Genomic DNA, 26,880 nt, shown 5'->3' with positions numbered 1-26,880 from the left:
TTTTTCTCATCTCTGCTTGACTGTCGCGTTTGTTTCTCGCGCACTTTTTTCTCATCTCCGTGTGAGGGTTGCGTTTGTTTCTCGCGCACTGTTTTTTCTCAGCCCTGTTTGACTGTTACGTTTGTTTCTCGCGCACTGTTTTTTCTCAGCCCTGTTTGACTGTTGCGTTTGTTTCTCGCGCACTGTGTTTCCTCATCTCTGTTTGATTGTTGCCTTTTTTGCGCACTTTTTTTTATTCATCTCTGTTTGACTGTTCTGTTTGTTTCTCGCGCACTGTTTTTTCTCATCTCTGTTCGAATGTTGCGTTTGTTTCTCGCGCAGTTTTTTCTCATCTCTGTGTGACTGCTGCGCTTGTTTCTCGCGCCTTACTTTTTTTCTTCTTTGTCTGACTGTTGCGTTTGTATCTCGAGCAATATTGTTTTTTTCTTTGTTTGATTGATGCGTTAGAATCTCGCGCATTGTTCATTCTCTACAGCAATCGATTATTACATTCCTTGTCCACAGTTGTTACCACTCTTTGATTCTCACTTACGCATCTTGAACACTATTTTGCTAAAGGAGAGTTGGAAACCGGACCGACCATCAAGGTTTAAATAAAGACTTAATCTTTTAGTTTTGCAATTGCGACTCCGACAAAATTTTTGAAAATTCTCGTATTTTTAAACAGCTAGCAAATTTCCAGCGTTCAATTCTCCCATCAACTTTTTCTGTTTAGTCCTCTATTGATACACTTACTGGATCAAACGGCTGAATTGTGGCTTTCAGTGTTGCCCGCTTTCTATTCAGCCAAGTTTGCAAAAGCATGCAAAAGCAATTACCAAACTTAAAAAAAAATGTCTTGCAAAGTGATACTAGCGTCCATTTAAACACGATGTACAGGAAGGATAATCTTTGCACGGGATCAGTCACTGCTCCTTTTTCTTCGCTGTCTCATTGTTTTCCTCCTTGAGTTCTTTTCACCTTAAATAAACAATACACATTTGTCACTATTAATTTTTAAAACATACGAAACAAATTTACTACTTAAAAAGTAATTTTACACTAATTCTCTACTCTAGTATTATTGGGTATTGTTTATTCCAAACTTCCAAAATTATTGCTGATGGTACTATACTTGATGCAACAATTAGATTATCATTTAATTGTTTTTGTTGATATAACTTATTTAACGCTGGCTTATGTTTCTCAGATTGTCCTCATTATCATAGTGTCAAGTATCGTATTGAAGTTGAGCAATAGTTCCTGAATATCTTTCATAAAAAAGTAACTCTAATTCAAAGCTTATTTAAGAAAACGACTCGCCAAAATCTTCCGGATCGGTGTATTATACAAAATCATCTTTTTCTTGAAATCTTATCGATGAAAAACAAAGAAAAACAAACGAACAGATTAAAAAAAAAATCGTCCACAAGTTAGTTACTTGAACAAGCCAAGGTAACTAGGTTAATCAAAGAAAATCGTTCATTATAACCAGACTTACCCTATTTTCGAAAATCAATCGTCACGTTATCCCCCATCAGCACAAACGGAGCCCATTGGCGAGGTTTGGGAAAGCCGTAGCGTCTCAACCACTGTATGGCCTGACGAAGAGATTCACCGGCACTTTCACCACGAAAAAGATGTTTGTAAAAGCGTTTCATGAACGTCATCGTTGCTTCGTCTTCTATGGCCCCCGAAGCTACCAACACTGAACGTGCACCGGATGCTAAGAATGTTCGAGCAAGTCCAAGAACTCCTTCCTCTTTAATCAATCCACTCAAAGTGTGACAGCAGCTAAGTACTACTAGCTTAGCTCGCACTGGAACTCTTGAAATCTCCGACATTGTCAGGAAGTAGTCTTCCTCTTGTGGAATTCTGCTAGTAGTACATTAAGGGCTGAGGGAAATCTCTCCTCTTTCTACATCTCCATGTGCGGCGATATGTATCACACTCACTGAAGGGATTGCTTGAAGTACTGCCTTCTTTGTTGCATAAGCTCCTAACAAAGGTGCTACGCCCAGCAATTGACCAACCATCTCTGCTTCCTTTCTAGCAAATTTCAACCTCGAAAAATTCCTTATTTCTCCCTTGCAAAGCACACTGCCAACTTTAGGATCACCCACCACCAGAGCACCAGTTTGGCTGTGATAGTCTGCTGGACATTCTTGAATGAGCCGGAGAGTCGTCAGAGAAGGGATGATGCGGATTCTGTAATTATCTGATAAATACTTTCCGGTTGATTCATCGCGCAAGGCATTAAATGGGACTCGGTACGAGAAACGATCCGGCACAATAATGATTTCAGGCTCTGTAAGGAAATCTGCGACAGGAACGATGATCCATTTGTAACACAAATGAAGAACTCTTTCGGTATACCTTTACTCTCTTCACCATCAGATGTCATCAAATAGTCACCCAGAGGTCGATTTTCGCAATTCTCTGTGGGTAAAGCACCTAAAGGGACGGCGCTCTTTTTGAATATTACTTCCACATTGTAAACTTCCTCAGGAATAACATTGATGTCTTCCACTTTGTCTGTTGATCGAAAGCAGGTGTCTTCATTTGCTTTCAAAATCCAGAGAAAAACTTGTCGCTCGTAATACAAAATGTACAAAAAAACACAATTCCTTTCTTTTTTCACAATGTTTTCGATGCCGAACCATGTCTTTGGATCAGCTGAGATGTGGATTTCAGAGAAAAATTCTTTGCCATGGATTCTGTAAGGCTTCTTGCTCGTCCCAGCTCCTCGACATAAAGAGCATCTCGAAATTTTCCGGTTTTGCAAAGCAATTTAGTGAGCATCTCTATGGGAAAACGACCGTGCTTTTCTAGCAAAGATATTTCAAATTCTTCATTTCCTTTCAGAAGACACCTCATGTGTTCATGTATTTCAATGCTTTGACAGAGATATTGTTTTGCCTCTTCAATCTTTGATTGTGATCTTTTTAAATTTGCGATACAGTAAAGGCTTTGAAACTCAGTCATTTTGTCTCCAATTTCGATGCTTATGGAGCGAGCTTTCTGTAAGTAATCTTCTCCCTTGTCGTATTCATCCAGGTTTTGGAAATTCAGGTTGCCAACGCTTAAGTAAACTTCAGCTTCGATAGCTCTATCGCCACATTTCCTGGTGATGACAAGCGCCTTTTCACAATGTTCTTTTGCCTTTTCTTTTTCTTTAACAAAAGCAAAAAAAGTCGCCAATCCGACGGAAGCACCTGCTTCTATTGTTTTGTCACCAGTTTCTTTACACAAGTTGAGTGCTTTATCGAAACATTCCTTAGCCGACCGATTTTTTCCAAGCTCGAGATGAGTAGTTCCAAGACTCAAGTAAATTGCACACTCTATCTTTCTGTCTTCGATTTCTATCATAATGGCAAGTGCTTTCTCGTAATATTCTTTAGCCGTCTGATTTATGCCAAGGGTTCGAAACAAAATTCCGAGGTTTCTGTTACTTATTACTTCTTTCTCTTTGTCCCCAATTTCAGTCGCTATGGCAAGGGCTTCATCGTGATATTCTCTAGCTGTCTGATATTCGCCAAGGGTATAGTAGACACTTCCGAGGTTCCTATAACTTGCTCCTTCTCCTTGTCTGTCACCCATTTCTATCGCAATGCCAAGCGCTTTTTTATGGTGTTCTATTGCTTTCTGCTTTTCATTGAGATTATTTGTCACAACTCCAAGTCTTCCGTGAGCGACTGCTTCTTCCCTACTATGGCCAGTCATTTTCATGATGGTGAGTGCGCTTTCAAAAGCTTGCTTCGCCTCCTCAAACCGATTTTGCTCATGATATTTGTCTCCCAGTTGTATGGTTAGTATTCCAGCTCGGTGGAGCTTGTTGAGAAGTTTTGTGGCGTTGTACCTTGCCTCATTTGTGTAACCAGAGATGGCACAGTACACATTGATTATGTCTTCAGAGATTTCAAGGTGAGTACCAGAGTCAAAGTTTTGAAGTAGACTCACACACTTATTACAAAACTCAGTCGCTTTTAGGGCACGATCAGTCTTGAGAAGAATTATGGCGACATCTAAACTTATGCGGACTGCTTCTAAGATTCCTGCTGTGTAACTCATCCTGTATGTGAAAAGAATGGCATCGGACGTGAGAAAACAAACAACTTTTTAAATTGCGGAGGAAAAAGCAAAATTGAACAAAATAAAAACTAAAAGCAAGTCGAATCTCCGATACCTCGATACCTCGAACTCTGCTAAATCTAAGTGAAAAAAATCGAAAGTTTCCTTTGGTCGCAAAGATTGAATTTACAATTAAGCGGCCTTAGAGTTTCTTTCCGTTTTGCAATCACACAAAACGGCTGACAGTTCATTTTAGGTATCGCAGGTTTAGAGTGCATTTAGCCATAGTACATTGTATTTTCATAGAGCTTTGCTGTCTTACTCTTCTTCAAAATGTTCGATTGGCTACCCGAGCTGGTGAGATGGGCCTATCTTGCCCACTAGGGATCGTCTTCCTTAATTCCGCATGAAAAAGATTGCGTAGAACGAACTTAAGCCCCATTTATATGGTCTCGGATTTCCGAGACAACCCTTCCCCCTGGACAACTTTACGGATCTTAAAATTTGACATCTGCTAACCCTCGTCCAGCCAGGCAAGGTTACATATTCGAAAAAGTGGTGGACGCCAAGAAAATAATAGCTACTAAATAAGTTTTCCTTAGTAGTTTCTTAGGAACAGCACTTTCATATTTCATGATGTAATACATAAATCAACCAACAATCGTCAAATTGTCTTTCAAAAACCAGTGACCATTCCACACTGAATTCCGCGGTTCGCGAATATATCGTTTCCTTTTAGAGGTATGTAATTATGTGACAGATCTTGTTTATACATCGCGTTGCGAAAAAATATAATGGACTTGAACTTAATTTAAGAAATTTTATAAGATGGTAAAACTGCACATAACGTTGTTTAAATGTGTCCTGATTGATGTATTGGTTCTTATCTTTGACGAAAGTCTCTTACAGATGAAATGAGTCGAAAGAGAATCGGCTTTGAGACGCATTAAAATAAAAGTACAATTCCTGTCACTCGTTACTCCTCAATCTTTTAACTGTTGATAATCGTTATAAAGTAAGCGCTGGAATACGGAATAAAACGCGACTTCTAAAAGACGATTTACTATCATCTATAAACTTTTCTTTTCTCAAAAAAAGGAGCAAGGTTCCAGTGTTTTCGATAAAACTCGATTTGTTTTGACCAAACAGCAATGTCAATTTTATCTATGGAAAATGAAAATGAAATTTAAGAAGCAATAATAACGCAGAACTGAATGCGAACAGCTTACATTTTAATACAAAACATCCCTTCTTTAGTTTCCAGATGGTGTGACTAATGAAAAGAAAAGTAAGAAAGTGAAATGAGACTTTCCCTGACAAAAAAACGTAAATGCAAATAGCTAGGTAAGAAGTATTAATCACACGTGTAGTCAGAGGAAATCACTGGTAATAAACCTGTAATGAAATGCAATTGTGTTCCAGGTTGCTCAAGGGCTCAATAAGTGTTTTACATCATCACATGACGATGAACATGCAGCTTCTCCTTACAATATTAATATACCATGCAGTATTCGAATGACAAGAGTAAACAGACAGATCTAGATCAGCCAGAGGTTGGTATCTCTATCACCAAAATTAGCAAGTTTAAATCCAAAAAATTTTAGCGAATGACTTTTGAAAATCTTGAAGTTACAGAAGTGAGGAACATGTTAATTTGGTATTATCAGCTGATTTAATAACGTAAATTGGCCACCGTAAAGAGTTTCAAAGCTGACGTTTCGAGCGTTAGCAGCTCGTCTTAGCGAAATTTCCATAGAAGCTGTAGGATCCTTTAATTCAAAGAATTAATGCAGCTAAGTCCTTCCGATTTCTACCAATCGAATAAAAAATTGAATCAAACTACACCTGTATGTTCAAATTATTTAAAACTGTAGCTCTTATATCTTTGAATTATCCAAAACTTGTATTCGAAATATTCCGATTTCTTAAGCAGGAAAATGATAACCTTTGGAAAAATAAACATACATTGTTCAGAGTCCTAATTGTTTGAGTGATGAGACCGATAGCAAGAAACAAAGATAGATGCAAGGTACTCGTGTGAGAACAAAGCGAAAAGTGTGATCGGTTGGAAAAATCACCATAGAGATTGAGATATATATAAACATGACTTTCCAGTTTGGCTGAGAAAGTGCATTGTAAAACATTGTGGCTCCTTCTTTTACTTTAGTACTCTGTTTATGAATTTGATCTCTGTCGTGCCTCATTTGAGGCAGTGTAGACATATTTTAAACAGGAAAGAAATGTAAGCTTTTTTCCTTTATTTTTGCTGCTTGCCCTTGAAGAAGGAAGTGTGTCTTGTTTAGTATTCTGATTGTATGATTGAGGAAGCTAAGAGTATGAAACTGAAATAACGCTTTCCCTGCAAAACAAAGACAAGAATTCGTTCAGACAAGCTAAAACAGAACTACATCGCTTTCCTGCTTCTCCATCTTTATAGAATAACATTGCATCTTCATTTTTTTTACTTCAGAATTATCCGTTCATGCATCATGTCTGCTTTTACTCTTTCCCTCTCAGACCCTGAAACTTCAGAATTGTTTAATTTGTAATTTCTCCTTACAGCACCAATATATTATTCAGCCAATAGTTTTGGAGAATAAAGAAGCTTATCAGCTTGACAGTGTTCAACTGACGTAACACTTCATTCTCTAATCGTATTTACAGCGATATTTATGACTGTAACATTTAGAAAGGAGACGTGGTAATTAGATCATGGAAGTTCATTCATTCATTCATTCATTCATTCATTCATTTTATTTGCCGTTACCAGAAAAAACAATTTAACCGAATACAACCGCCGCACAGTTAGCTCAATGGATAGTGCGCTGGACTGTTGTGCGGGAGGTTGAGGGTTCGGTCCCCGGCCGGGCCAAAACTCAAGTTCTTAGAATAATTGAGAAGAATTTGCTACCTTTCTATAACATCAAGAAATGGTGAGATATTCTCGTCTTCTCCGATAGGGACGAGTAAATGGAGGTCCTGTCTGCTGCCGGTTGGGGTAGGAGACGTTAATTTCTCACGCACGAGATTACTGTGTGATGGACGTCCTCCCCCTGGAGGACATCCATCATAAGTCATATCAGATCAACTATCCAATGTTGTCTGATATGACTTAGCGTTTGGGAGGCATTTCAAGGAAAAATTTGGATATATCAACAAAGTTGAAATGGTAAATTGGCCACCGTAACGATTACAAAAGCTGACGTTTCGAGGGTTAGCCCTTCGCTCCGACGAAGGGCTAACGCTCGAAACGTCAGCTTTTGTAATCGTTACGGTGGCCAATTTACCATTTCAACTTTGTTGACATATCCAAATTATTTCGTTACCCCCACCGACGCAGCCCCAAACAGTTTCTTTGGAAACTATCAGCCTCTATTTCAAGGAAAAGCTTTCTGAACTTTAACCGGCAGCCGAACAAGGAGCACTTTTCCCCTCTGTATGTAATTAACTTTTAATGCATTCAAATCACGTTTAGAAAAATCCCTAGAGAGGCACGGGTCTTTGAAGCTATTTAAAAAACTCGCAGCACGTGTTTTATCGGGTCTAAAAACACTCGGTTACGCCTCGAGTTTTTAAACCCGATAAAACACTGTTGCTCGATTTTTAAATAGTACAAAAGATTTTTCTATAAAATTACTTTTTTACCTCTTACCTTTTTAAAAAGAAGTGTTGTGTTCGATATTCTAGTCGTGTGACTGAAGAAGCCAAAATTAAGGAACTGCAATAGAACTTTTTCTGCAAAACAAAGATATATGAAAATAGCTACTGTAAGAAAGAAGTGACAACTTAAGAGGTAAAAAAAAAATTGATTAGCCAAAGAGGGAACAATTGATTTCAAGAATTATAGATTAAGTTCGATTTGTAAAACGGAAAAAAAAAACTGAGTCGTTAACGAACTCGGAAATCGATCAATCTTCATCTTCCCCACAAATCAAACGCACAAGATTAATTTATCAAACAAAACAGATTTTTCCCGTCTGGAATTGACATTTAATTAACCTAGTATGCGATTTGTATACATTCTGCATTTCCACCGACACTGAAATCTTAAGCTACTCAGGACGGCTAAGGCAACAACATTAGACGTGACGAAACGGACGAATCTCTGCTCATGGGCTGTGCATTTCCATAAAACAATAATTTCAATTCCGAATGACCATATTAATATTTTTACCTGTTTCTTACATTGGAAACAACAAAAACGGTTTTCGTCCTTCTGAATTTAAAGATTGTTTTTCCAAAGATAACTGACCCGCGCGTAAAAAATGTTGTGTTCATTCAATAGATGTAAACTTCTCAGGGCTTTTGTAGGCGCAGATTCAGAATGTCTACTGGATTCTATTTACACAGGTATTTTAAATGTTATCCAAACGCTAGATAGGTATGATAAAACAAATTTGACTCAACATGGCAGGAGTGTCGTGTTTAATGTCTTCCTTGTTTTATTAAGCGAGAGATTCTTTCCAGTTGCGATGACAAAAAATCTTCAGACATAGAAATGATTTAATCAAAACCACGTCATTTTTCTAGCAATTCATGGTCTATGTGAGAATAGTTCTCAATCTATTTAACTGTTGATAATCGTTAGAAAGTAATCGCATGGTAAATTCGTTTTGTTTTGGTTTTGAACTGAATGTGGGACAGCTCATCTTTCAAAACGAAACATCCCTTCTTCAGTCTCCGAATGGCGTGATCGAAGAAAACAAAAGAAAGAAAGTGAATGGAGACTTTCCTTGACAAACAAACGTAAATGCAAATAACCAGGTAAGAAATTACTAATCACACGAGTAGCCAGAGGATATCACTGAAAAAAAAAAAAAGCCTAAAATGGGATAAAACTGTGTTCCAGGTTGCCCAGGGCTTTTTGTATTCTGCGTCATTACAAAAGTGATCAAAGTGCAGCTTCTCCTTACAAAATTAATCTACCATAGAGCTTTCAAATGACAAGAGTATACAGAAAGATCAGCTAGAGGTTTTAGCGCGTGATATCTCTGAAATAAGCTTTTAAAAGCCGCCCTCCTTTGAAAAAGAGAAGATCTCTGGACAGCTCGAAGACCAAAGCTAGAGACTGATTTAAACTTTTCTCTGCAGAGCAAAGAAGAATTCAAATGTATAATATAAGGGGATCGAATACGAAAATGATCATCGTAAAAAAACCTAAGCCGGTAGGATAGAACTTGCATCGCATCACAGAGGTTTAAGGCCTCGTTTTGAGTTAAAACATTTATCTTGCAGACTATTATTATTTAAGTCACGTTTGTTGCAACAAATCTTTGACAAAATCTAGGATTATTACGAAATGTTTATTAAATGTCCATAAAATTTCAGTTTTGTAAAACGGGAAGATATTTTCTTTCTAAAATTACTCACCTTTTAGAAATGTCGTGTTTGATATTCTAGTCTTGTGATTGATGAAACCAAAAGTAAGAAACTGAAATAAAACTTTTTCTGCAAAACACTAGAAGATACATGAAAATTGCTATTATAATAAAGAACTGACAACTTGATAGTTAAAATAAAAATTACTAATTCAAAGAGGGAACAGCAGTTTACAAGAAGTTAGATAAAGTTCGATTTGTAAAGAGAAAAAAAGTCGTTAAGGAACCCCGAAAATCGATCGCTCTCAATCTTCTCCAGAAATCAAACGCGCAAGATTTATATATCAAACAAAACGGATTTTCCCGCCTTGAATAAATATTTACTTTAGCAACAAGGTGCGATTTGTTTGTACTCTGCCTTTTCACCGACACTGAAAATCTTAAGTTGCTCAGGACGGCCGAGGCAACAACATTAAACGTGACCAAACGGATGTTTTTCTGAGAGAAAGAATCTCTGCTGATGGGCTGTACATTTCCATAAACAAAATTTTAATTTCGAATGACCATATTAATATTTTTACCTGTTCTAACATCGGAAAACACCAAACACGGTTCCCGTCTTTCTGAATTTGAAGACTGTTTTTCCAAAGATAATTGACCCCCCGCGTAAAAAATATTGCGTACATTTAATATTTGTAAACTGCTCAGGGCGTTTCAATAGGCACAGATTCAGAATGTCTACTGAATTTAATTGACACAGGCATTTTAAATTTTATGCAAACGCTAGATAAGTATGAATAAAACAAATTAGACCCAACATGGCGGAAGTACTGTGTTTAGAGTCCTCCTTATTTTTCTAAGCGAGAGTTTTTCGAGTTGCGATTATAAAAAATATTACTGGGCGACATAGAAATAGTTATTTAATCAAAACTACGTCCCTCCTTAGCAATTTATGGTGTGTCAGTATGCTAATCAATTCAGTAATGGTCTCTGTAAGAACAGCTCATATTTAAAGGCGTTGACGAATTTATCGTAAAATTATTATTATCTCACATTAACACATCAGTACATTAATCATCAAATATCGTACTTACCACGACTCTAACTTTGAACACTGTCTTGCTTTGATCTATAATTAGAATCAGCAGCATGTGTCTATTTAGGATACATTACAGATGGGGAATCTCACCCCACCAATGAAACACTGAATTTTATCATAATTCAGTTGTTGTGACATACTTACGTCACAACAATTCCGGTGTGATGAAAATACTAGCGGAATAGTTCGCTGTGTTGCTATAGCAAAACAGCAGCCTCTTAAACGACTTGAAGTAAGCCATAGAATACCCAGGCAGATCCCCACTTGAAGGTAATCTATTATGACGTCATGAAAAGCCACGGTACTTTATTTATAATTTTTCTGATTAATGATTATTGTACAATTTGTTTTGTTACTTTAATCAGCAGTCTCATGTATGATGCACGATCCTCGCAGAAGAGAGCGCTATTTATGCAATAGTCTCATTCTACGCATACATAAAATAAAAATTTTTTAATTAAAAATTTGTATTTTAAAAATATATATTATCATCCAGAAAATTCATTTAAAACATTACATCCGTGGAGATAATCTCTTGGCGATTTTCGTTCTGAAAGTGGTTAAATAAAGCAGATTACTTTGTCTAGAGTTACACTTGTGTGAATCTTTTTTTTTTAAAGCAAAACAAATATCTTGAAAATTTAGGGCATTACCCCAAAGTACATTTCTTTACAAGCTAGAAAGTATATCCCTGGGGTCTTTTTTCCATGGAGCGAAGGTCGCTTATGGTCGAAGGTCGCTTTGCTAGGCAACTGCTAGTCGTACCAGCAACAATTCTACCTGCTCTCCAAGTTCTGCAAGGCATTTAATCTACAAATGGTCTAGTTAAGTTGATATAAAAAGGAATGGTACTCTGAGTCGTCGAATTACGGCATTATATGTTTATGCATTTGCACGTCTTAGAAATGATTTGCTTTAAGTGTTTGTTCCAACTAGGGCTTTCATTGAAAACCACGCCTCGATAAAAAAAACCCCGTGAGCCCTTGCAATTGGCTTTCCAATCAGAAGGCCTTGGGAAGGTCCCAAAAAGCATGGCTTCAGTCTTTGTGACATCAGCAAACAGACTATTACTAGAAAGACAGCGGTAAATTTTGTACAGTTCTTCGTTGAGCTTCTTTGAAATAAAACAGATCGAAAGAGGCTTTGGAGAACGCAGAGAATCGCACTGTAACGTCAGCGAACATAACATGTAGCAGGAATATATGTTTCTTATGAGTTTAAACCAATTTTGAGTTTTTTTCACAAGGTATATGAGTTGGAGGTTATTTCCAGACGTACTTAGTCTTTCTCCGACCGAGTGAAGCGAAGCTATGACCCCCATCAATAAATAATTACTACTTTAAAACAATACCAAAGATCCCTATATTACAGGTGAAAAAAAATGTCAATAGAATTTGGCAAACCTAGCAATTCTAGTATTCGGCATAGTATGTTCAAAGCGCTGATGAAACTATGGCCGCAAACAATGTACCAAACGTCAACACAATCACTTTGAATTCTCATCGGCTAATGAAAATGTAAAATTTGCTCTGATTGGTCGCTGAGATCACTTAGCTATTGGTTCTTCGATACTCAGTTGAAAAGTGCTCTTATGACTTAAAGGTAACGTTATTACATTTAGTCCAAATGTTGAAGAGTTTACTGCGCCAAGGCTAAAAATTATTACATTTCGAACTTGATTGAATTCAGGGTCAGTTGTGACATGTAGCTTTCTAGCACAGACGCCTTTCGAACCCAAATTCGTAATAACTGGTACAAACAACCTTTACTGATTTCACTTGTTTTCCAGAGTTTGATGTTGTCTTTCTTCCACTGGATCCTGAGCGATGAATTAATCGGAGAACTAGACTAGCAGCTGACCCATCACATTCCCCGGCGATGTACCAGGGGAAACTGTCAGAGTGGCTCCAACCATTGCAGCGGCTGTGTTCAATGTATTTTGAAGCTTTATTGCTACAACAGCGAACTTTTTGGTCATGTGGGCCATAAAAAAGACACCTTCATTGCATACACCATCTGCTGTATTTCTCTTCAACCTGGCATTATCAGACCTAGCTGTCGGTATTTACGTCCGACCCTTAAGCACCTTACACCTTTTGGCTGCTGTGGCTCACATTCTCTCCCTGTATTGTACGACTGGCGCTATGCTGTACCCAGTTGGTGTTTACCTTTCGTTTTACTCGTTCATGACCATCGCTACAGTAACTGTAGATCGATACCTCGCGCTTGTTTTACTGTCAGGCGCGTGACCCAGTTTAACATCGCAGTTGTGATTGCATCCTTTCCAATTAAGTCATGTTATTCGTTTTTGAAGATCGACCGGATCAGAACTGCTGCTCTCTTCATTGGCCTTTCCTTGGTTATCGTGGGCGCGTTAGCCATCCCTTCTATTATTACCAGATTTTTATGGTTTTGCGGCGACTTAAAAGGCAGTTACAGGATCAAAACAACTTAGCAAAGAGGATTCACGGATTTTCAGAGAATGACCTCTCCAAGTACAGGAAATCTGTCGTTGCAATTCTGTACGTACTTGGTGTAATGATATTAAGTTATTTGCCTGGTACAATTAGCTTTGTGTTGGTGAATCTTTTTTACATGGACGTAATTAATATAAGCAAGGAAGTTCTTTTTGTCTCAGCTATGGTGGTGTTGTGGAATTCTTCGTTTAATCCATTATTTTATTGTTGGAGAATTACAGAAATTCGACGGTTTGCGATCTCGAAATTGCAACACGTATGTAGTCAGCGGTCTATCACAAAATACTGTGCTCGTTGAACCAATCACATCGTTCCACAGCAGATAAATCGACACACCTTGCAACTTCAAGTGGAGCTAAGGAGTCCACATGAATTTAACTTTCGACTGAAATGTTGCGGCGCACGTTTGGCTTTGCGGTCCATCGTAAGCGATGTTTTTCTTACAAAATTCAGTTTAATCAGCGAGGGAAAACAATGTAAAAACAAATTGAAAACAAAATGACAATGCTTGCAAACATGAAGCTTTGTAACACTGGACGCAAGATAAATTTACAGTAAAAGTACACAAGCTATCACTAATAATGCAGAATAATGATATTCAGGTGAACACATAGACGTAATCCTCAGGGATTGCTGCTCCGAGAAAATGACAAAAAAATAGTTAGGAACAAAAGCAGCGAGAACTCTGTCCTTCATGTTGCATATGGGAAATGATTAGTCTTCTAGAAAGTGTCGCTGTGATTTTTGAGATAGCCTTTTTCTTTGAAAGTCCTCAAGTTTGCAAGCGAAATAATGAAATACCTTTGGTTATCATACTTTCGTATCGGTGGCATCAATTACGTTTAAAAGTGTTCAGAAAGTCTCCTGCTATGCTTTTATATACAATAGTGATTGAACAGTAAAAAAGAATGATCAATTTAGAGTTCTCAAATCCGGTCTTAGGGTCTAGAAAGATATTTAATGAAAAAACGCATTATGAAGAATGTTAAAAGCAGTAAAGGGAAAACTGACCCTACAGACTGATCTATTGCGCTGAAAAGCATCCAGGTCAAACTGAACTTGTTACTTAAGCAAGGTTATCGTTGTTGTTGCGATACACATATCTCTTTCCAAATGTAAAGGTTGCAGGTCAGTCAATTCAAGGGAAAAGGGAATCTTAGCTCTGTACGGAGGTAAGTGAAGTTACTTGTCGCCAAAGGTTTTCGCAGCTCTTTAATTTGTCAGCTGTTTCACTGCTCAGCTCTCTTGGCAGTAAGACGTTAAGTTCGTTTGTTTTCTTGGTTATGTAAAATATCCTCAGAAATTTTGATTCTTTTTCGCTTTCAACCTCATCGACAACAAGGCCTGTAAAGAACTTAGTAACTTTACTTCACAAAGGCGTAAAAAAAAATAATCTGTCCAAGAGAAAAAGACTTATTTTGCAAACAAAATTCCTTTTCTAAAAAATGTTGTTGTAACGTCATTTGGACCCCACACAAGCCACAAAAGCTTTACAAAGACAGATGCGAGTAATATATTTGCAAAAAAGAAAAAAAATTCACATAAAGTAGGTGACCATGTTGTTGAAGGTTCGAGCCACTTCCAAGGTCTTTTCAATAATTACCCTTCATTTTTTTGGCAATAGATGAATAAAATGAAACAAAAGATTTTAAGAAAGGGGAATATCTCTTGAGAAGAATTCCGCGTACACTCAGTTTCAGTTGGAACTAATTTGGTCACGTGACGCATTTTAAAACACCCATCGCGCAAGGGCTGAGATAGGATGGGCTAGATAAAAAAGAAGATACTTTTCAGAGGATAAAATTATCTCCTCTTGTTACTCGTTTGCTAAAAAACCAAATGTATTGTTCAAGGACCGCCTCGTGTGCTAACTGTAAATTTTTATTTCATTTATTTCACAGTAGTTATCCTAATTTGCCAAGCTTCTTCTCTTACTGAAGAAACATAAGAAGAAACGAACAAACACCATGACCTTTAGTGCTACTTTTAGCACTTTTACTGATATCAATAACTGCACAGTCGAATTTGATGGAATTTCTCCAAATAAAAATCTTCCTGTATCTATTTTTCATAACGTTGTCAACATTCTTTCAATCCCTGTTGCAACAGTGGCGAACTTTTTTTCTGTGGACCATAAAAGAGAGACCTTCGTCGCATACACCATCTTCAGTGTTTCTGTTTGTACTTGCGCTCTCCGATTTTGCAATGGGTGTCTTCATTCAACAGTTGATTCTCATAAGATCTTTTGGCGCGTTGACCCATAATATTCGCTTGTACTGCACGTCCAACGTTATAATTCTACCTGTGGGTATCGTCCTCGCTGCAGTGTCCTTCGTCAACATAACAGAGATAAGTTTGGATCGATACCTGACATTAGTTCTACATATACGATATCCCTCAATCATCACTGTAAGACGTGTGGTCACGTTTAAAATTACTACATACGCTGTGCTCTTGCCAATGTCGATTCACTTCTGGTTCTCGGAGGAGTGGTTCCGTATGACAGCTCCTGTGGTTTGGATCACATTGGCAGTTATCTGCATCCCACTCATTCCCTTCTCGTATTATCAAATTTTCAAAATATTGCGACAGCACAGAAAACAGATACAGGATCAAAACAACGTAGCTACATGCATGCAAGGATTTTCTGAAAATGAATTTCCAAGTACAGAAAATCCGTATTTGCGATTCTCTACGTTATTGGCGCAGTCACCTTAAGTTACATACCATGTGGAATATGTGCATGGATGCAGATAATGTTCCAGATGGAAATAAACGAGTTTTTGGTTAGTTCTGCAGGACTATTGGTGTTACTGAACTCTTCAGTCAATCCTCTCGTCTACTGTTAGAGGATGACTGAAATTCGACGGTTTGTGGTTCCGAAATTACATAGCGTATTTGGCATGGATCGTGCAAGACAAGTTCGACCAGTCGGAAAAATCACACGGTGAGGGAGCACGCAGAAGTTTGCCCCATTCGGAGCATCAGCAACCTCTTACGTCTCCAGCAGCCATTAATATCAACAGAATATCCTGCCTATTTCCAAAACCTACCTTAACCATTAGATTTTACATGATCAAAACCAACGGTCGCTTAAAGTAAGATTAATTAACTATCCTTGAAACTTTAAACAACGCTTTTCGACGTTTCCAGAGGGTCTCTTGAGTTCAGGGGAAAATGAAACCACGTGCTGCATCAAGTCACTATACCTTGCGTAGATGCCTTAAAAATGAATTTTCACAGAAGGAGAGGGAATGAGTGTGAGGTGGGAAGGGGGAAGGGAGCAAGAGAGAGTCTGGAGTAGGGAGGGGGATGATGCAGCGGCTACGAGAGCGTCTTGATGGAACATTAAAAATTACCAATTATATAACCTCAGGATACCCATTTATTTCACGAGAAGTATAAGGGAGCACTATGGTACACAGCCATTCAAAGGAAAGGATTTCGTACTAGGCGGTATAAATAAGCCAATCACCTAGCTGGTGTATAATCTACTTCTCTGATTGGCTGTGTACCGTAAAAGGCTGATAGTTTCTAGAGAAACTGTTATATCCAAATTATTGTGTACCGTTAAACCCCCTTGTGCTACTTACAAGCTTGTTGTATTATCAAACCCCGTCCAAAATGATTCTGAATTTCCTTTCCACGAGGTAATCAATATTCCCAAAGAGCATGGCTTCAGTCTTTGTGACATCAACAAACACATGACTATTACTAGCGTTTACTTAAATTTCGTACAGTTTCTCGTTGAGCTTCTGTGAAATAAGACGGATCGAAAGAGGCTTTGGAGGACGCCGAGAATCGAACTGTAACGTTAGCAAACATAAGAATACTACATTCAGACATTTATTTAATTCATTTGGGGCGTCATGAAGATTAAGTGATTAAGAAAAATGGGAGACGATTAGTCTTCTAGAAGTGTCGGTGTGATATTTGGGATAACCTTTTTCTTTGAAAGTTCCCAAGTTTGCAAGTGAAATAATGAAAAACTTTTGCATATCATACTTTCGTATCGGTGGCATCAAATACGTTTAAAAGTGTTCAAGAGCTAGAGTTTCATGCTATGCTTTTATATACAATAGCAACTGAATAGTAACAAAGACTGATCAATTTAAAGTTCTCAAATCCGGTCCTGGGGTCTAGAAAGAAATTTAATTAAAAAACGCACTGTGAAGAGTGTTAAAAACAGTAAAGGGAAATCTGACCCCCCAGACTGATCTATTGCGCTGAAAAGCATCTAAGTCAAGCTGAACTTGTTACTTAAGCAAAGTTATCGTTGTTGTTGCGACACACATAACTCTTTTGAAATGTGAAGGCTGCAGGTCAGTCAATTCAAGGGAAAAGGGAATCTTAGCTCTGTACTGAGGTACGTGAAGTTACTTGTCGCTAAACGTTTTCCGAAAGGAATTTGCATTCCCTCCACTGATCATACCCAGCTGACCACTTGAAGAAAAATCAGGAAACAGTTCAAAATAAATGTCAATTTCTTAGAAAGCAACACCGGTCTTAATATTAAGCATGGCTTCCAGTTTAACAGAGTTCATTTATTTTTTTATCCTGCCTTGCATGTTCCGAACAAAACGGACTAAAGAGCCTGCTAGATACTATATTTAACATAGTTAAAAAGATATATTGACACAGTAAGCTTTATGGAGGTTTCACCCCACTGCAAACCTCTGGATACCTCTAGTAATGGAATAACAGATCTGAAGAGTAAGCCCTGGTCATTGTCACCTGTAATCCATTTTTACTCCACACTTTTCTTCGTTGAGTCCTTCATACAACTAAAAGGAAAAAAACACGGCCTGTTACTCGCGCGACACAGTACCATTCCTCCGTTTAATAAAGGAAAAAGGTTAAATCTGCTCTCAGACCTCTTGGTCTCACCACCGGAACTTATCTCAGTTTCTTCACAGCAATTTTCAATGGAGTGTCGAAAGTAATCTAGATTGCACAGGTTCTAATTTACTTCGCTCTATATGATTGGTCCAGAAAACTAGCGCTACCCCCTTAACCAATTAGATGCAAACTAACACCAATCACGACTTGGTCGCCGGCGTTTTCCCGCGCTTTAGACAATTTGGTCGTTTTTACTGCAATGAAAACCAAACTCAAAGTAATCACAACAGCCAATCAGAAGAGAGGAACTACCTTTCAGAGCCAATGAGAGAACTCAAAGTAAAAACAACCAAACTACCTAAAGCGCGGGAAAACGCAGGCGACCAAGTTGCATCTGATTCGTTGTGAAAGTGGCGCGAGTAACCGCACCAATCAGAGAGCAACGTAAAGCAAAACCAAAAAGACCTCTTTGACACATGACAGAAAATTACTCTGTCGTAAGGAAAAATTGTCTTGGTCACTCAGGGTAATTAAAGGGGTAACAGTTTGGTAAGGGTCCTTTTAATTTTTTGAACGATAAGACCTAAAGCAAGAAACAAAGGTAAATGTAAGCAGCTCGTGTGAAAACAATATACTAAGTTTGATCGGTTGAAAAAATCACAATGACTTTCCAGTTTCACCCATCAGGTGCATTGCAAAACAATTTGGCTCCTTCTTTTACTTAAGAAGTTGTTGTTTATAAACTTGGTTTCTGTGTCGTGTCTGATTTGAGGAGGTAAAGACATAGTCTTAAACGGGAAAGGAATGCAAGTTGATATCTTTTCCATATTTTGCTGCTTACCCATGAACTTGGAAGTGTATCCTGTTTAGTATTCTTATCGTATGATCGGGGAAGCTAAGAGTATGAAAGTGAAATAATGCTTTCCTTGCAAAGCAAAGATGAATGACTGTAACTGGAGTGAGAAAATTAGTTTTTACCACTTACCTTTTTTAGAAGGAAGTGTCTTGCTTGATATTCTAGTCGTGTGACTAATGAAACCAAAAGTAAGAAACTGAAATATTGTCCTTCTTATTTTACCATGGAGGAGATTTTTCCAATTGCGATTATAAAAATAGAAATAATTTAACTATGACTACGTCCCTCTTAAGCAATTTACGGTGTGTCAGTATGCTAATCAATTCAGTAATGGTCTCTGTCTCCTCTCCGTCCTTCATACATCTGTTGTAATTATAGCTTTAATAATTTGGTGTTGAATCAGACTTTAGTATAATTTCAGAGCTGAGTAAAGAGTTTCCAGCAATCTGATTGGTCGAGCGGTTCCTTATATGACGCTATTTAAACCGCTCCACGCAGTTTGTATAAAATGTTAAAATAAAATGTTAATAAATGTTACTAAAATGTTATGATTTTAGAAATTTCTTTGTTGCTCAGCTCTGAAATTATACTAAAACAATTATTCGCCTCAGGTTCGGTGAATATTGTCGAATAATCCCCTCGACTTCGTCTCGGGGATTATTCGACGATATTTAACAATTATTCGGCGAATAATTGTTAAATATGACTGTCCCCCTATGGTATATTATTATCTTCATATTACCTATCTGGTTAATGATGAAATCACTCCTTGGAGTAAAAGAGTTTAAATACAATGAGTCTCGCTCACTTTGTTTCCCTTCTCTTTTTAACTATTACGTTTGTTTGTCGCGCCCTACTTTTTCTCTGTTTGACTGTTGCGTTTGTTTCTCGCGCACTAATTTTCTCTTCTCTGTTTGACTGTTGCGTTCGTTTCTCACGCACTGTTTTTTCTCATCTCTGTTTGACTGTTGCGTTTGTTTCTCGCGCACTGTTTTTTCTCATCTCTGTTTGACTGTTGCGTTTCTTTCTCGCGCACTACTTTTCTCATCTGTGTTTGACTGTTGCGTTTGGTTCTCGCGCACAGTTTTTTCCCATCTCTGACTATTGTGTTTGTTTCTCGCGCACTACTTTTCCCTCCTCTACATGTTTGACTGTCACGTTTGTTTCTCTTGCAATATTTTCACATCTCTGTTTGACTGTTGCGTTCGTTTCTCGTGCATTAATTTTCTAGATCTCTTCTCTGTTTGACTGTTACGTTCGTTTCTCGCGCACTATTTTTCTCTTCTCTATTAGACTGTTGCGTTCGTTTTTCGAGCACTGTTTCTTCTCATCTCTTTTTGACTGTCGCGTTTGTTTTTCGCGCACTAATTTTCTCTTCTCTGTTTGACTGTTGCGTTCGTTTCTCGCGCACTATTTTTCTCTTCTCTATTAGACTGTTGCGTTCGTTTTTCGAGCACTGTTTCTTCTCATCTCTTTTTGACTGTCGCGTTTGTTTTTCGCGCACTAATTTTCTCTTCTCTGTTTGACTGTTGCGTTCGTTTCTCGCGCACTATTTTTCTCTTCTCTATTAGACTGTTGCGTTCGTTTTTCGAGCACTGTTTCTTCTCATCTCTTTTTGACTGTCGCGTTTTTTTTCGCGCACTAATTTTCTCTTCTCTGTTTGACTGTTGCGTTCGTTTCTCGCGCACTATTTTTCTCTTCTCTACTTGACTGTTGCGTTCGTTTTTCGAGCCCTGTTTCTTCTCATCTTTGTTTGACTGTCGCGTTTGTTTCTCGCGCACTAATTTTCTCTTCTCTGTTTGACTGTTGCGTTCGTTTCTCGCGCACTAATTTTCTCATCTCTGTTTGACTGTTGCGTTCGTTTCTCGCGCACTATTTTTCTCATCTCTGTTTCACTGTCGCGTTTGTTTCTCGCGCACTGTTTTTTCTCATCTGTGTTTGACTGTTGCGTTTGGTTCTCGCGCACTGTTTTTCTCATCTCTTTGTGACTGTTGCGCTTGTTTCTCGCGCCCTACTTTTTTCTTTTCTTTGTCTGACTGTTAGGTTTGTATCTCGAACACTATTTTTCTCTTCTTTGTTTGATTGTTGCGTTTGAATCATGCGCACTGTTCATTCTCTACACCAATTGTTTGTTACTTTAGAATCTTCCGCAATTTTTTCTTTCTATTAGTTACGTTACATTCATTGTCTGCAGTTTTTATCACTCTTTGATTCTCACTTATGCATCTTGAACACTATTTTGCTAAAGGAGACTGAGTTAGAAACCTGATCGGCCATGATGGTTTGAACTGAGGCTTAATTTTTTAATTTTGCAATTACGACTCAAAAAAAAAACTTTTCCAAAACATCTAGCCAATTTCCTGCGTTCAATTCTCCCATCAATTTTCTCTTTTTAGTCCCCTACTAATATACATACTAGATCAATCGGCTGAATTGCAACTTTCAGTGGTGCCCACTTTCGATTCAGCCATGTTTAAAAAAGCATGCAAGAGCAATTATCAAACGTGAAAAGAAAAATGTCTTGCAAAGTAATACTAGCGTTCATTTAAAGATGTACAGGAAGGATAATCTTTAAACAGGATCAGTCACTGCTCCTTTTTCTTCGCTGTCTCATTCTTTTCCTCCTTAAGTTCTTCTTACCTAAAAAAACAAAACACATTTGTCACTATTAAATTCTTAAAACATACGGAACAGATTTACTATTTAAGAACTAATTTTCTAGGAATTGTCTACTCTAGTGTCATTGGGTATGATTTATTCCAAACTTTCCAAATTATTGCTGATTATACTATGCTTGATGCAACAATTAGATTATTATTTAATTGTTGTTGTTGATATTTTTTTAAAGGTAACTTATTTAACATTAGCTTATTTTTCTCAGATTTCCTCATTGTCATAGTGTCAAGTATCGTATCGAACTTGAGCAATAGTTCCTGAATATCTTCCATAAAAAAAGTAACTCTAATTCGAAGCTAATTTAAGAAAACGAGTCATCAAAATCTTCCGGATCCGTGCACTGAAAAAAATCATCTTTTTCTTGAAAATTTATGGGTGAAAAACAAAGACAAAAACAAACGAACAGATAAACAAAAACCGTCCACAAGTTAGTCACCTGAACAAGCTAAGGTAACTTATGTTAATCAAAGAAAATAGTTCATTATAAGAAGACTCACCCTATTTTCAAAAATCAATTGTCACGTTATCCCCTATCAGCACAAACGGAGCCCATTGGGGAGGTTTGGGAAAGCCGTTGCTTTTCAACCAATTTACGGCCTGATGAAGAGATTCACTGGCACTTTCTCCAAGAGTAAGATGTTTGTAGAATTGTTTCATGAGCTTCATCGTTGCTTCGTCTTGTATGCCCCACAATGCTGCCACCACTGAACGTGCACCGGATGCTAAGAATGCTCGAGCGACTCCGAGAACTCCTTCCTCTTTAATCAATCCATGCGCAGTGTGACAACTGCTGAGTACTACTAGCTTAGCTCGCACTTGAACTCTTAAAATATCGGAATCTGTCAGGAGGCACTCTCCCTGTTGACAGGCGAGGGCAAGTTCTCCTCTTTTGCAATTTCCATGTGTGGCAAAATGTATCACACGCGCTGAAGGCATTTCTTGAAGTACTGCTTGCTTTGTTGCGCGCCTTCCTAACAAAGGTGTAACGCCCAGCAGTTCACCAACCATCTTTGCTTCCTTATGCGCACAGAACAACCGTCTGTCACCCTTAGGATCACCCACTACCAGTGCACCAGTTTGACTGTGATAGTCAGCAGGACATTCTTGAATGAGCCGGAGAGTCGTCAGAGAAGGGATGATGCGGATTCTGTAATTCTCTGATAGGTACTTCCCGGCTGGTTCATCACGCAAGGCAGCAAATGGGACATGGTAAGAGAAACGAATCGGCACAATGATGATTTCAGGCTCTGTAAGTAAGTCTGCCACAGGAGCGATGATCAATTTGTAACACAAATTACTAATTCTGTCGTCATCGCTTTCGGTGCTGTTTTCGAATATTCTTTCCACATTGTCAGCCCCCGCAGAATCTAAAGTGTTGACATCCACTTCGTCTGATGCTCGAAAGTAGGTGTCTCCATTTGCTTTCAAAATCCAAAGAAAAACTTGCCTCTCGTAATACGAAATGTACAAAAAAGCACAATTCCTCTCTTTTTTTACGATGTTTTCGATCCCGATCCATTTCTTTGGATCAGCTGAGATGTGGATTTCAAGGGAAAACTTATGTGCCATGGATTCTGTGAGGCTTCTTGCTCGTCTTAGCTCCTCGACATAAAGAGCATCTCGAAACTTTCCAGTATTGCAAAGCAATTTAGTGAGCATCTTTAAGGGAAAAGCACCATTCTTTTCTAGCAAGAGTATTTCAAATTCTTCGTCTCCTTTCAGAAAACTCCTCATTTGTTCATATTTTCTAATACTTTCAAAGAGATGTTGTTTTGCCTCCTCAATCTTTGATTGTGATCTCTTTAAGTGTGCGATACAGTAAAGGCTTTGTAACTCAGTCATTTTGTCTCCAATTTCGTTGCTTATGGAGCGAGCTTTCTTTAAGTAACCTTCTCCCTTGTCATATTCGTCAAGCTTTTGGAACATCAGGTTTCCAAGGCTTAGGTAAACTTCAGCTTCGATAGCTCTATTGTCACATTCCTTGGTGATGGCAAGCGCCATCTCACAATGTTTTTTTGCCTTTTCTTTGTCCTTAGTAAAAGCAAACACAGTCGCCAATCCGACGGAAGCACCTGCTTCTACTTTTTTGTCACCAGTTTCTATACTCAAGCTGAGTGCTTTGCCAAAAGATTCCTTAGCCGGCCGATATTCTGCAACCTCGCAATAAATAGTTCCAAGACTCAAGTGACTTGCACACTCTTTCTTTCTGTCTCCGATTTTTATCGTAATATCGACTGCTTTCTCGTAATATTCTTTAGCCGTCTTATTTTTACCAAGGGCTCGAAACAAAATTCCGAGGTTTCTGTTACTTGTTGCTTCTTTGCCTTTGTCCCCAATTTCAATCGCGATGGCAAGTGCTTTATTGTGATATTCTTTAGCCGTCTGATATACACTAAGGGTGTAGTAGACATTTCCTAGGTTCCTATTACTTGCTCCTTCTCCTTCTCTGTCACCAATTTCTATCGCAATGTCAAGCGCTTTCTTGTGGTGCTCTATTGCTTTTTTCTTTTCATAAAGATTACTACTCACAACTCCAAGTCTTCCATGAGCGACTGCTTCTTCCCTTCTACGGCCAGTCATTTTCATGATGGTGAGTGCGCTTTCAAAGGCTTGCTTTGCCTCCTCAAACCGACTTTGTTCATGATATTTGTCTCCCAGTTGTATGGTTAGTATTCCAGCTAGATGGAGCTCGTTAAGTAGTTTGCTGGCGTTGTGTCTTGCCGCATTTGTGTTACCAAAGATGGCGTAGTACGCATTGATTATGTCTTCAGAGATTTCAAGGTGAGTACCAGAGTCAAAGTGTTGGAGTAGACTTACACACTTGTTACAAAACTCAGTCGCTTTTAGTCCACGATCAGTCTTGAGAAGAATTATGGCGACATCTAAACTTCTGCGGACTGCTTCTAAGATTTCTGCTGTGTTACTCATTACGGATCTCTTCTGTATGAGAAAAGAATGGCATCGGACGTGAGAAAACAAACAACTTAAAGTGCACCTAAACCCAAAAGTATTTTTTTCGCTTAACGAAATAAGCATATTTTTTGATTTCTGTGCTAAATTATTTTTATTTGCTCAAATCTTCAAAGCCCAGTCAAAACACGGAAAATCGGCCGCCATCTTGGCTCACGACCGAGTTTAAAGAGGAATGGTTCTAGCGGGTAATGTGACGTCAAATCGAGAACACGAAAGTCTGCATTTCACGCATTTTCACTTGATTGGGAAGGTCGTCGTCGATATTGTCCGAAATATACCGACTAAGTGTGTTGTAGGAGGATGTAGGAACGTGCGAAATTTGCAAGAGGGTATCGCGCTTCATACATTCCTCAAAAGGCGCCATGTTTCTCCTACGTACACAGTATTCTGACAGTTGCAAGGAATCCTATACACACCGCATTTCTGCTTTTCACCAAGCGGCTCTTGACATGTGCGTTTAATCTCTTTCACCTTTCTTCCTGGAAGAAAGATGAAAGTGATTAAATGAAAACAGCTAGTTAAGAAAGTACTAATCACACGTGTAGTCAGAGGAAATCACTGAAAATAAGCCTGTAATGGAATGCATTTGTTTTTCAGGTTTCTCAAGGGCTCTATAAGAGTTTTACATTATCACTTGGTGGTGAACATGCAGCTTCTCCTTACAATATACCATGCAGTATTCAAATGGCAAGAGTAAACAGACAGATCAGCCGGAGGTTAATATATCTATCACCAAAATTAGCAAGTTTCAATCCAAAACATTTTAGCGCATGATTTATGAAATCTTTAAGTTACAGAAGTGAGGAACGCGTTAATTTGGTATAATCAGCCGAGTTAATAACGTAAATTGGCCACCGTAAAGAGTTTCAAAGATGACGTTTCGAGCGTTAGCAGTTCGTCTGAGCGAAATTTCCATAGAAGTTGTAGGATACTTTAGTTCAAAGAGTTAGTGTAGCTAAGTCCTTCTGATTTCTAGCAATCGAATAAAAAATTGGAACAAACTACACCTGTATGTTCAAATTATTTAAAATTGTAGCTCTTATATTTTTGAATTATCCAAAACTTGCATTTGAAATATTTCAATTTCTTAAGCAGGAAAATGATAACCTTTGGAAAAATAAACACACATTGTTCAGAGTCCTAATTGGTTGAGTGATGAGACCGATATCAAGAAACAAAGATAGATGCAAGGTACTCATGCGAGAACAAAGCGAAAAATGCGAGCGGTTGGAAAAGTCACCATAGAGATTGAGATATATATGAACATGACTTTCCAGTTTGGCTGAGAAAGTGCATTGAAAAACGTTGTGGCCCCTTCTTTTACTTTAGTACTCTGTTCATGAATTTGATCTCTGTCGTGCCTCATTTGAGGCACTGTAGACATATTTTAAACAGGAAAGAAATGTAAGCTTTTTTCCTTTATTTTTGCTGCTTACCCTTGAAGAAGGAAGTATGTCTTGTATAGTATTCTGATTGTATGATCGAGGAAGCCAAGGGTATGAAACTGAAATAACACTTTCCCTGCAAAACAAAGACAAGAATTCGTTCAGACAAGCTAAAACAGGCTACATCGCTTTCCCGCTCCTCCATCTTATATAGAATAACATAGCATCTTAATTTTTTTATTTCAGAATTTTCCGTTCATGCATCATGTCTTCTGCTTTTACTCTTTCACTCACAGACCCTGAAACTTCAGAGTTATTTAATTTGTAACTTCTCGTTACAGCACCAATATATTATTCAGCCAATAGTTTTGGAGAATAAAGAAGCTTATCAGCTTGACAGTGTTCAACTGACTTAACACTTCATTCTCTAATCGTATTTACATTCGATGTTTATGACTGTTACATTTCGAAGGGGACTCGGTAATTAGTTCATGGAAGTTAAAGGCATGATGTTTAGTTAAGCCATTTATCTTGCAGATTAATATGATTTTTTCTAAGATTATTTCGAATGTCCATTGAATGTCCAAAACATTTCAGTTTTGTAAAGCGGGAGCAAATTTTTTTCTAACATTACTTTTATACCTCTTACTTCTTTAAAAAGAAGTGTCGTGTTTGATATATTTCAGTCGTGTGACTGATGAAACCAAAAGTAAGAAACTGCAATAAAACTTTTTCTGCAAAACTAAGATACGTGAAAAAAAAAACTATTGTGAGAAAGAAGTGACAACTTAAGAGGTGGAAAAAAAATAACCAAAGAGGGAACAACGGATTCCAAGAATTATAGATTAAGTTCGATTTGTAAAAAGAAAAAATAACTGAGTCTTTAAAGCACCCAAAAATCGATCAATTTCCATCTTCCTCATAAATCAAACCCATATGATTAATATATCGAAGAAAACAGATTTTCCCGCCTGGAATTGACGTTTAATTTAGTGTGCAATTTGCATATACTCTGCGTTTTTACGATACTGAAAATCTTAAGCTACTCACGACGGCCAAGACAGCGACATTAAACGTGACCAAACGAATATTTTGCGAGAAGAAGAATCTCTGCTCATGGGCTATACATTTCCATGAAAAAAATTTCAATTTCGATTGGCCATATTAATATTTTTACCTGTGTCTTATAATTTTCAATTTGTATATA

General features: G+C 37.9%; 2 protein-coding genes across 3 annotated transcripts; both read right to left on the bottom strand.

Moving 5' to 3' along the window:
* Positions 1-201: 201 nt before the first annotated feature.
* On the bottom strand, positions 202-10,812 carry LOC148719881 (uncharacterized). Of its 2 annotated transcripts, XM_088739494.1 has the most exons (6): positions 10,463-10,812; positions 9,421-9,508; positions 7,703-7,785; positions 5,280-5,323; positions 1,481-4,051; positions 202-960 (listed from the first exon to the last, which is right to left on the bottom strand). In XM_088739494.1, the coding sequence occupies exons 1-5, from the start codon at positions 10,517-10,519 to the stop codon at positions 2,617-2,619; spliced, it is 1,707 nt and encodes a 568-aa protein (XP_088595620.1). In that variant the 5' UTR covers positions 10,520-10,812; the 3' UTR covers positions 202-960; positions 1,481-2,616. The 2 variants fall into 2 exon arrangements, with proteins under 2 accessions (XP_088595620.1, XP_088595621.1); XM_088739495.1 differs by lacking the exons at positions 5,280-5,323; positions 10,463-10,812 and having other exon boundaries at positions 9,421-9,457.
* A 10,344-nt stretch (positions 10,813-21,156) lies between these two features.
* LOC148719880 (uncharacterized) lies at positions 21,157-25,807 on the bottom strand. Its single transcript, XM_088739205.1, has 3 exons — positions 25,725-25,807; positions 21,813-24,255; positions 21,157-21,279 (listed from the first exon to the last, which is right to left on the bottom strand). The coding sequence occupies exon 2, from the start codon at positions 24,241-24,243 to the stop codon at positions 21,820-21,822; it is 2,424 nt and encodes an 807-aa protein (XP_088595331.1). The 5' UTR covers positions 24,244-24,255; positions 25,725-25,807; the 3' UTR covers positions 21,157-21,279; positions 21,813-21,819.
* Between the last annotated feature and the right edge of the window lie 1,073 nt (positions 25,808-26,880).

The sequence above is a fragment of the Stylophora pistillata genome, chromosome 11, assembly GCF_964205215.1.
Source record: "Stylophora pistillata chromosome 11, jaStyPist1.2, whole genome shotgun sequence".
Lineage (NCBI taxonomy): Eukaryota > Metazoa > Cnidaria > Anthozoa > Scleractinia > Pocilloporidae > Stylophora > Stylophora pistillata.
Note: the sequence above shows the minus strand (reverse complement) of the source record. Positions and strands in the feature narration are given on the sequence as shown.